Raw genomic sequence first — 12,322 nt, 5'->3', positions numbered from 1 at the left:
TGTGTGAAGCAGGTAGAACCCAAATGCAGATTAAAGTGCAAATTCCTTTATTTCAAGGCTAGGTGAACAACAAAGACAAAACAGAACACTCACCGACAAACTAGTCATGACAAAAGACGAACCGACAAAGACAGACAGAAAAACCAGAACTTAAATACACACAAGACTAATCACACAAACAAGACACAGGTGAGGAGGGAGGAGAAAACACAGGGCCACAGGTGAACACAATCGGGTAATCAGACACACCAGGGAAACTAACGACAGGGAACCACAGACAAAACACAACGCAGACAGAAAACCAAAAACAGATCTAGACAAGATAAAACACCACAAAGACAGATCGTGACAGTACCCCCCCTCAAGGGACGGATCCCAGATGTCCCAAAAAAAAGAACACAAAAGTCCAAAACCTCAAGCAGGGTGGGTGGAGGGGGTCCGGAGGAGAGACGTATCACTAGGCCACCAGGGTGGGTGGAGGGGGTCAGGAGGACGGGACTGAGCTGATCGCCCAGAGGCACAGCAGAGGACCAGGAAGGGATCTCGGGCGGACGGCCCGGGGGCAAGGCAGAGTTCAAAAAGGGGGATTCGGGCGGACGGCCCGGGGGCAAGGCAGAGTCTAAGGTGGGAGACTCGGGCGGCCGAGCATGAGGGCGAAGGCAGCGGCAGGAAGAGTCAGGGGGCCGGGCTCGAGGACGAGGGCAGCGGCAGGAAGAGTCAGGGAACTCAAGAGGGAACAGGAGAGGGAAGTCGAGAGGGGACTCGAGAGGGGACTCGGGTAGGAACTTGAGAGGTGACTGGAGAGGAGACTGGAGAGGGGACTCGAGAGGGGACTCGAGAGGGGACTCGAGAGGGGACTCGAGAGGAGACTGGAGAGGGGACTGGAGAGGGGACTGGAGAGGGGACTGGAGAGGGGACTCGAGAGGGGACTCGAGAGGGGACTCGAGAGGGGACCCGAGAGGGAACTGGAGAGGGGACTCGGGTAGGAACTGGAGAGGGGACTCGGGTAGGAACTTGAGAGGGGACTCGGGTAGGAACTTGAGGGGACTTGAGAGGGGACTTGAGAGGGAACTTGTGTCGGTCGGTACGCCGACAGGACACAGGGAGCTGGCGTCACCTGGGGAGCCAGCAGGAGACAAGGTGCTGGAGTCGGCCGGTACACCGACAAGACTCGGGGAGCTGGCATCGGCTGGAGAGCCAACAGGAGACGAGGTGCTGGAGTCGGCCGGTACACCGACAAGACTCGGGGAGCTGGTGTTGGCTGGAGAGCCAGCAGGAGACAAGGTGCTGGAGTCGGCCGGTACACCGACAAGACTCGGGGAGCTGGTGTTGGCTGGAGAGCCAACAGGAGACGAGGTGCTGGAGTCGGCCGGTACGCCGACAAGACTCGGGGAGCTGGCGTCGGCTGGGGAGCCAGCAGGAGACGAGGTGCTGGAGTCGGGACCATGACTGTATGGGACAGCTCTGGTGCAGGGACCACAGTTGTAAGATCCAGTTCAGGAGCCGGAAACATGGCTGTAAGGTCCGGAGCTGAAGCCTGGATCATGGCTGTGTGGGCCGGTTTTGGAGCCGGAAACATGGCTGCTGGGGCCGGCAATGGAGCCGGAACCATGGCTGCTGGGCAAGGAACCGGAACACGGATCCATGGCTGTGTGGGGTGGTACTGGAGCACGGTACCATGGCTATGTGGGATGGTAATGGAGCACGGAACCATGGCTGCTGGGTCCGGCACTGGAGCCGGAACTGGCACTGGAAGCCTGGCCTTTCGTCTTTTAGGAGTCTTTTGGAGGCTTCGTGGACCTCCAAACGCCAGACCAGACCCCAGGAAAGGGTCAGAACATGAAGCCTGGTACTCAGGGCTACGTGAGAAAACCCTAAGCCACTCGGGCAACAAGCTCCAGAGCCAGGGCTTGCGAGCAACCTCCTGACGTGCCTCCTTCAATGCAGCCTCTCTACCCCGTCTAGATGAGGCGCCTTTCCATGTATAAAAAATGTACTCCAGAGAGTATCCAAGACTTTCCGCCTGTCGCATCAAAATGGCTGAGTCTGCTGGGTCCATAATGTGGTCGGTTCGTACTGTCACGGTGTGTGAAGCAGGTAGGACCCAAATGCAGATTAAAGTGCAAATTCCTTTATTTCAAGGCTAGGTGAACAACAAAGACAAAACAGAACACTCACCGACGAACTAGTCATGACAAAAGACGAACCGACAAAGACAGACAGAAAAAACAGAACTTAAATACACACAAGACTAATCACACAAACAAGACACAGGTGAGGAGGGAGGAGAAAACACAGGGGCCACAGGTGAACACAATCGGTAATCAGACACACCAGGGAAACTAACGACAGGGAACCACAGACAAAACACAACGCAGACAGAAAACCAAAAACAGATCTAGACAAGACAAAACACCACAAAGACAGATCGTGACATATACCAACAATGTATATTGTGTGGCGATAGTGACCTTGATTCCCCAAGTATGATCAGTTTATCCTTGAGTTCATGTTGACTGTTGTGCCAAATTTGAAGAAATTCCTTCAATCCATTTCTAAGATTTCGTTAACACTTTACAATAAGGTACACAACATGTGCTTAGTTACTGATTAGTGAATAAGGAACGACTAGATAGTTAATGGTTAGTTAATGAGGAGTTCCTCAGTGACTGCGATTGAAGAACTGATGGTTAGTTAAACAGACTGGGGGGTACTGTATTAATGAATGATTAGTTAATGGTTAGTTAATGAGTTACTTTGATTGAAGAACTGATGGATTGTTACGAGTAAACAGACTGGGGGGTACTGTATTAATGAATCATTCGTTAATGGTTAGTTAATGAGGAGTTCCTGGGTGACTTTGATTGAAGCAATGGTCCGCTGCAGCAGGGTACTTTTAAACCGGCCATCTTCGGCTGGCTTGGGTCCCACACTGGATCGACAGGTGGATGTGGATCTGACTCACGTGTTACTGCTTAAGTCATCATTGGACTACCTATGTTGCAAATGTATTATCTTTTCAATTTACACACAGCATCTATTGCACGTCTGTCCGTCCTGGGAGAGGGATCCCTCCTCTGTTGCTCTCCCTGAGGTTTCTCCCATTTTTCCCTTTAAAACTGTGGGTTTTCTTCGGAAGTTTTTCCTTGTACGATGTGAGGGTCTAAGGACAGAGGGTGTCGTATTGTCATACTGATATTCTGTACAAACTGTGAAGTCCACTGAGACAAATGTAACATTTGTGATATTGGGCTATATAAATAAACATTGATTGATTGATTGATCATTACTTACCATTACTTAGGCAGTTTGGGTACGGTAAACTCAAGTAACGCATACAAAAAGAGTAGTTACCCATTACCTAATAATTACCTTACCATTACTTAAGCAGTGTGTGTCCCCTCAAGTAAAGTAATGCATCGAAAACAGTAGTTACCCATTACCCAATGATTACCTTACGTTACTTAAGCAGTTTGTGTCCCCTCAAGTAAAGTAATGCATCAAAAACAGTAGTTACCCATTAATTCATAATTTCTTCAACATTATCTTATCATTAGTTAAGCAAAAACTGTTGATGACAATGAAGGATCTACAGCCATTCAAGTTGACATTTTAATTGAAACAACTTTTTAAACATTTTGAAAAAAGTAATATATGATTATACTGTTTACATGAGGAACATTACAAAAAATGAAAATAAAAACGACCTTTTATAAAATAAAACAAAACCCAAAGCTGCACTCTTCTGCACTTTAATTATGGGCAAATAAAAAAAACAGCTTGACAAGAGAGCATCAATGTTTTGATGGGTCACAACTGCAGGTGACTCGTTATCAATAGGTTATGTGGAAGAATGGACAGCGAAGCATCTCCTATGTCATCTGGCATTTATTCTGAGGACAACAAACACACAATAATAGATTTATTTTGTTAGCGCTTTTACAGGTGCTCAAAGACGCTTTACAGATTTAGTGAAAAGAAAAGAAAAGAACAACAAATAAATATATAATTCAAATAAAAATCAAGCAATACAAAAACAATCACACATTAAAAGCCAGATTGAAGAGGTGAGTTTTTGTGAGTTTTTTGAAGGTGGTGAGGTCAGTGCAGTCTCTGATGGGTTGGGGGAGTGAGTTCCAGAGGGAGGGGGCAGCGACGGAGAAGGCTCTGTCCCCTCAGGTCCGGTGATTGGTGCGGGTGGGGACGGATAGGAGGTTGGCTTCTGATGAGCGGAGGCAGCGGGAAGGGGTGTGGTGGTGCAGCAGGTCTGTGAGGTAGGGAGGGGGCTGGTTGTTGAGGGCTTTGTGAGTAATCAGGAGGACTTTGAAGTCATTCTTCACAGCAGGATGGTGTGGTTGATGGTGTTGAATGCTGCGGCGAGGTCGAGGAGGATGACGATGATCAGGTTGCCGGAGTCAGAGGAGAGGAGGAGGTCGTTTGTGATTTTCAGAAGAGCTGTTTCAGTGCTGTGTTTTGATCGGAAACCGGATTGAAATGGCTCAAAGAGGTCATTGGAGCTGAGGTGGGATTTTAGTTGTGAGGCAATGACACATTCAAGTATTTTTGACAGAAAGGGGAGATTTGAGATGGGCCGGAAGTTGGACATGATGTCAGGTGTGAGTCCAGGTCTTTTGAGAATGGGTGTGACAGCAGCCAGTTTGAGAGAGGGGGGAACTGATCCAGATCTGAGGGTAGTAGTTGTGAGTAGTAATTAGACCGGGCTGCTTTGAGTGCATTACTGTACTGCTGGAGATAGTCTTTGTAGATTTGAAGATGGACTGTTAGTGTGGTTTTCTTGTGTTGGCGTTCAAGTTGACGTTTCCTTGATTTCATTTGGCGGAGTTCGGGGGTATACCAGGGGGCGGAGTGTATGAAAGAGACATTTTTTGTTTTTGTGGGCGCCAGTTCATTGAGACAGAAGGAGAGGGTGCTGTTATAATGGTCCACAAGTTCAGATGGGTTTTCAGAAAGTGGGGGGGGGGGGAGACGGACATCTTGCAGGTAATGGAGGCAGTGATTGTTGAAGGTGAGATGGATTTGAGATTTCTGTAGGTTATTGTGCGTTTTTGCTTTTGGACGATGTCAGCGGGGAAGCCGGCTGATCGTAGCGGGATGGGAAGACCCAGATAAGCCGCGGAGTTAGGGTGGAGTTAGGGTGGAGTCAGGGTGGAGACAGAAAAGACTTCGGGGAGCCGAGGAACATCTAGGTAGCAGCCTGTTAGGTCCGATAATGCTAGCTAGCTAGCGGGCTAGGGACCGGTGAGCAGGAAAGAGCCAGCAGGTAGGAGATGACAACACAAAGATCTGTGTCGATTCGATAGAAAGATGCTGCTATGTTTGCTGATGACTGACGTTTAAAAAGTAGAGAGCCAGACAGGAGAGGTTCTGATCTGGACTAAAGAACAAGATTTTGGGCGGAGGAGCGGCGAACAAACAACGCCATCACCCTCAGCGACCCGGGAGAAAATATGTCCTAATAATGTCCTTTAACATCCACGTTGCACGTCATATCACCACATACATACACCAGTGGCGATCTATCACAACTGGACCTTCTGTAGACACACACACCCCCCGCCGCCGCCTTCAATTGTCGTCTTGAAAAGGGTACTCACAACAATTCCGCAACAACTTCATCTTCACCTGTTGCACTTGTCATTTCAACGTTAAAAACAATAAAACGGCATGAATTGCTTTGTCGCATTCATCTAGATCCTCTGTCTCGAGCCAGTTAACTAGCGGGCCTTAGAGTACCCTGGAACCGAGGGGAACTCTGAAAGAATACGCCCATTGGCTACAAATCAATATATGATTGGTTGATCAAACTGTCAGTCCAAACGTACGCTCTCATTCAGTGCAACGGCCAGGGCATTCGATCAAGGATGTAGAATACCTTGGTTGAAGGATATTCTACCCAGAGACCCAGAACAAGATCTGATTGGTTGCTTTCTTTTCTAACACAAAACCACTGGAATGCGTAGTGCATGGTCCGAGAAGGACAAACAAATCAATGTAACACTGTAATATTACAGATCAACAACACAGATACCATTCTCATTTATTCATTTTATATACATTTGATTACATTTTATTTATATAATTAAATCAATTTTTAGTTTGTTTTATCTGAGTGTTCCAGGGTATTCTCTGAATACCTTGAAGGCCCTGACGGTTCGCCACTGATATACACATTACAGAATTGCAAAATAACTATGAAATTGCCAAGATAACATTACCGTATTTTCCGGACTACAAATCGCACCAGAGTACAAGTCGCTCTTGTCAAAATACGTGTCGTTAAGAGAAAAACACCATAAGTCGCTTCGATGTAGGCTATCCATCCAGTTAAACACTTTCAAAGAAACTCCAGCACAGATGTCAACTTTACGGAAGTTTAATGAATTGGTGAAACTGTAAACACAATACAGACATGGCACACTGTTATTAACTGCCCGACTGACTGAGCTGAATAAACAAAATAATCCACACAATGAGCTACAGCACATAATAACTTGGAATTCTCACTGTATTTATACAGTCGCTGTTAAACACTTCCGCCAACTCCGGTCGATGAAGCAGCGTGTCCTGCTCCGGGCTGTGCTCAGACTCTCCATCAGAATCAGCTCCGATTAGACCTTTCTGAATCCCGACAGGATGGTGTCGGTCGTCACTGAAGCCCATGCTGTGTCGATTCATCGCACGACATCCTGGAAAGTTACGTGACTTTATTCTTCTTCGGTGGTACAGCAGTTTTCAGTTGTCACGATTGTATATTGGGCCATCTATTGGCCGGAGTTTGAACGGCGCAGTTAGACGAAATTCAATAAATAAATCGCTTCGGAGTATAGTCGCAGGATCAAGCCAGACAGGTAAAAAAAAAGGCGATTTATAGTCCGGAAAATACGGTATCTTTGAGTAATCAAATATAATACAAACATACCTGAGGACATTAAACACACAAGGTCATTTAACATCCATGTTGCACGTCACATCACTACAAAAACAGAAGACAGGAAACTCCGTACCCCCCAGTCTGTTTACCAGTAACTAACCATCAGTTCTTCAATCAAAGTAACTAATTAACTAACCATTCATTAATCATTCATTAATACAGTACCCCCCAGTCTGTTTACCAGTAACTAACCATCAGTTCTTCAATCGCAGTCACTGAGGAACTCCTCATTAACTAACCATTAACTATCTAGTCGTTCCTTATTCACTACTCAGTAACTAAGCACATTTTGTGTACCTTATTGTAAAGTGTTACCGAGAAATATTGTGTTTAGGATAATGGGACAGACATTAGATAACATTGACTGATTTGACCTCCAAACTTCAGCTTTTCCTTTAGTTCAAGTCTACGTTTGTCACAAAAATACATTTCACAAGAATGGAACAAACTTTGACGGTTGACTACCAAATTCTAATCAGATCATCTTTTAATCCAAACTGTGATCATCTGTGAGAAATAAAAGGTGTATTTGTAGATTAAAAGCCCTACATTTGATGCTGCTGCAGAAACAATTTGCCTACAAACATCTACCTCATACAACAAAGAACATGGTGACATGTGTGAACATACTCATTGTTTTCAAGATCAATCAAAGCCCAGAATGCACCTGCACTGTGTAAACTCTGTAGCATGACAGCGATCTAAAACAGCCGTCTGTGCTTGTTGTCTGTTTGTCTGTCAATCACTATGGTATAGTTCGCTCACTGTCAAATGAGAATGTGTCTTCAGTCTGGCAGATTATTGGCACTGTGCCACACACTGCACTACATAGACAGTTGCTGAATGATTACTTCTGTGAATGTAGCTAATAGTCAACCCTCCATCAGAGATTTTTGTTGTTGTCTCTTATTTGCATAATTGTTCTTGTTTGGATAAAAATGTGGTGCATTTTGCCAATTACAGTTAAAAGAGGCACATTGATTTGTCATCTTCTCGAGTAAAGCGCAACACATTTCGCTTAATCTACTAAGTGTGTTGCCTCACTCTTGGAACAATGCCAGCAGCTTCATCTGCAGTTTTATTTCCCAAAGCAGGCCAATTTGACTGGGATTAAATGTCAGGCTAATGTCTGAATGATTTGTCTCCTCCACCTTCCAGCCGCATGAAAACAAATCTAAACAAATGGTACCCCTCTTATCTATAATTAATCATTTTAATGGATCCCAATTGCCTAACTCCTCCCCCTGTCTTCCACTACTCTCCCCATTAAGTTACCAGTGAAAGATTAGCGGGTAAAACTGCAGCTAATGAGGGAGTTTTGAGTGCTTGAATAATTAACTGATACCTTTGGAATATATCATGCTTCAAATGAGGCAGGGCTGAATCAATAATGGTAATCAGTGTAGTCCTTTCTTGCCTGCAGGCTGCTGTTCTTTGATGCAAAGCATTTTTTTGTGCATCAAATAACTCCTATTGATCAGGAACAAATGACAAGCTGATGGAAAACCGATTGAGAGGGACATTATATGATTAGCATCTGGTTTGAGCACATTGCACTGATATATCAGCCTTATATATTATAATTCCACATATATCTACTTTCAGCTCTTTCACATGAATCTAATTGTATCCAAATTCATGATTTTATATACATGTAGGAGATATTCCTCACAGAAAATGCATGAAAGGTTTATTCTAGGCAAGGCAGAGGAGAACCAAACTTTCAGATGTACGACAAACAAAAACGGTCAACAAAAAAACGGACTTAAATACAAGCAGAACTAATCATAAAATGCAATCGTACAGGAGGTCAGCTGGTTGCAGGGTCGATGGGGAACAGATGAAACTGCTAAGGACGCGTCTAGTTTTTCCAACCCAGGTAAGATCTGACTACGGCAAATACCGCATGACAAAAACATCAAAAATAATGACAGAATCACCAGCGGCTATTTCATCCTGCAAAACATGTATTTGACAGCTACAGTCGCTTCATAAAGCATCTTCTTCAAAGTAGAGGAAAATAGTGCTTTTTAAATATAACTCACAGAGTTATGCAGAGCCGCGGTAATATGAATTAATCTTTAATATGAATACACCATGCATTTATGAAGCATGGTAAACAATCTGTAGCTTGTTTTTCTTGTGTGCCACGTTGTGTACATCGAAACAGTATATGAGTATACAGTTTATACTTTGTTACTTAGCAACATTGTCACGTTATGTTACAAATTCTGGTTACACAGGACCGTTTGAATGTTAACAGCATGGCTAGCACTGACTGCAACGCAAGAGGCTGCAGCGGCTACCAAATCCAATCTAGACTGGGCTGGAAAAACAATAGAAGCAGCCAGGACAGACAATCAAAACAGGGAGTAAAAACAGACATTACAGAGGGAGATAAAACATTTCAAAGTAAAACAGGAAACAGATAAACCAAATACATGGATCATGCATTGAGGAGTTGAGACATACCCAGCACAGTGAGGCGGGCGGGGCGGGACCTGATGGCCGCCTGGATGGCCTGGCACTCGAAGAAAGCATCATCTTGAATCTCTGTTCGCTGGATCAGGAGGTGGTATTCTCCTTTACTGTGGTCTCCAATGATGTCATACCGTGGGTAACCTGCAACACAATGTTTGGAGAAACTGCCATTACTATCAATGTGACACATCACCACATGCACAGTGTGAAACCCACAGTAATATCAGGCCGAGAACCAGAATGTTTATTGACATGTATTTCTGTATTCTGTTGTAAAAGCACTTTATTTATTTTGTATAGATCATTTACCTGTTATAATCTGATGAATGTTCATGGGCAATGCCATCCATGATATTTAGTAGATCAAGTTACAAGGAGTAAAGCTCATACAGGCACAGAGGGCAGCCCAGGGGTCCTTTAGGTGAAACCCACAACAGCTAAAGGCATCACTTATTAGACCTAGCCAAAAGTATGCAGCCACGTTACAGTGATTTGCTAGTGATTCTGTATTTTAACATAAATTAAAGTGATAAAAATATGTATAAAAGTCGCGACAGAGACATATAATGAATGTGAAAGTGAAAAAACTTGAAAGTGTTAATTCAGATATTACATTTATACTGTATTGCTTTGTCAGTATGTCATGAGAAACAGTAAGTCACCTGCTAGATAATATGGACTTATACCAATAGTGTAATCACCTCAATGAGTTGTGGACAGTATGTGGACTGAATATTGTTAGTCAGTGTGTTTTCAGGTTCATTTACTTTTGGATATTTTATGTTTCATGCAAGTATGAGAATGGTAACACATGTTTATGCAGATGCTTCACTTTGTAGACCTTGCCGACAGCCTTGTTGCTGTGATGTGCTTTTGTTTCAGTTTTTTCTAAACAAACAAAGTCAAATTAATTTATTTTAAACTCATGCTCGAATGGTAGTCCCTTTTTGTGTTTGTGTGTCACAACAAGAATGCACTCACACATCAGCAGTGAATGAAGCTACAGTATCTATCCTTTTTTTCAATCCATCCATCCATGCATTTCGTCACTACCGCTGAGGGGCAATCATCTTCATGGATTACAATTTTAAATCCATCAGTGTATTATTTCTGTACATCTCATGGCCTCATTTCCCAATTAAAGTACTAATGTCACGATGTAGTTTAATTGCCAAAGACTCTTCTCATAAACCTTCAACCCTCCTATTGCGCACAATGTCAAATAAATTAATTTTATAACTATACAATCCTCTTTCCAATTAAATAAATCTCTTCTGAAATGTACATTGTGTATTGGGTCATATTTGCCTTGGTGCTGCTCGTTTGGTTGGTAGGGGGAAATAATTCAATTTTGCCTGAGTGCATTATTTTAAATTACAGAGAAGTTAATCATATTACACTTTGACGATGCAACCGAAAGAAGTGCTGGTTCTTAATTCTACTTGACTTTATATACATTTCAGCCAAACAGTCAATCTTCATGGTCACATGTGTATGGAGCAGATATGGGGACTCGAGTTTGTGACTCGGACTCGAGTCGCACACACAGAGACTTCAGACTTGACTTGGACTCCTGCTCAAAAGACTTCGGACTCGACTTGGACTCGTGTTTTGGGACTCGTGAACAATCATTGTTTTTTCTATTTTTGGCGTATTAAAGGTGGGGTAGATAAGTTTGAGAAACCAGCTCAAGATCGCTAGAATTAGAAAATACACAACCGGAGAAAATCTGCCACTTCCTACATGACCAATGAGGGCACGAGATAAGTTTGTGCCCCGATGGGAGGCTGACAGGCAGGTAGGCCATTCTGTTACTTTAGCCGGACCGGCTATCGGGATGTTAAGAGCATTCCATGGAATATAACAAAAAGTGTATCTCGAGCCGGTTTCTCAAACGTATCTACCCCACCTTTAACATTAACATTAACATCATGGTAACACCATGGCGACCGGCGGCACACCTGCAGCTGTACCGCTTGTAATTAGGTTCAACTATAAACACTTCGAACAAAACGCCGGCGGCACCAACAAAAGGAGCGCACACTGCAAAGTCTGCAATATTAAAATCAAGGATGCTGGTAAAACAACGTCAAATTTCATCAGGCACTTGAAAACTCACCCGGAGAGGTCAGTCACATTAACGCATATGGACGGTTAACTTAGCAAACATGTTTAGCTCAGCATCAGCTATGTAATGTTAACTTAGCTTGCTACTAGCTTTGTAACTGAATATTTGAAAAGATGAGTGAATGTTTGCTTGTCACACTTGTTTGCGTTGAGTGGCGTTGACATCCAACTCTTGACATGACATAAAAAAGGTCGGTAACGTTAATCATTACGTTCCGCTGCTACCATCTACTGGCTAACGTTAAACGTAGAAAAATACATAGTTAGATACATAAATACATCTGTCGGTTTATAGGCAGGTTACAGGTTTATTGTTGACCACGTAACGTTAATGTTACAGGTTTATCGGGTTACCATTACACTGGGTTTGAGTGAGAGGATAGAGGAATATGTTTATTTATAGTAGACTTAAAAGATGTCATTAGAGACCCAGTGTAATTAAACAATACGGTTGCAGAGGTCCAATTTTAACATTTTTGTCCACTGGCCAAATGGCTAGCCTAGTGAATGTTGAAATGTTACCAGCCACTCAATAGATTGCCATTGTTATGTTTGGCTGGTGCGTGCAACATACAGTACCAGCCACTTGCATGATTTACCAGCATTTGGCTGGTAAATGGTGTTAATGGTAGATATCTCTTTTGGAACAGGTCATGTTTTAATATCACCAGTTCAGTATATTTCAGATAATATTGCAGCAATAGTTTTTTAGTTGCAAATGGCACAGAACAAATGTTTACTTTTAACACAGTTTCCCTGCGG

At 43.6% G+C, this 12,322-nt stretch overlaps 1 protein-coding gene across 3 annotated transcripts in view; it reads right to left on the bottom strand.

Moving 5' to 3' along the window:
* kirrel3a (kirre like nephrin family adhesion molecule 3a) overlaps window positions 1-12,322 on the bottom strand; it is a 362,627-nt gene that overhangs the window by 150,458 nt on the left and 199,847 nt on the right. For all 3 annotated transcript variants that reach the window (XM_034226819.1, XM_034226821.1, XM_034226820.1), the window contains exon 3: window positions 9,425-9,574. In XM_034226819.1, the coding sequence (XP_034082710.1) occupies window positions 9,425-9,574 (150 nt within the window). The remainder of the gene's footprint in view (window positions 1-9,424; window positions 9,575-12,322) is intronic.

Source organism: Gymnodraco acuticeps, unplaced genomic scaffold (assembly GCF_902827175.1).
Source record: "Gymnodraco acuticeps unplaced genomic scaffold, fGymAcu1.1, whole genome shotgun sequence".
In the NCBI taxonomy this organism is placed as follows: Eukaryota; Metazoa; Chordata; class Actinopteri; order Perciformes; family Bathydraconidae; genus Gymnodraco; species Gymnodraco acuticeps.
Note: the sequence above shows the minus strand (reverse complement) of the source record. Positions and strands in the feature narration are given on the sequence as shown.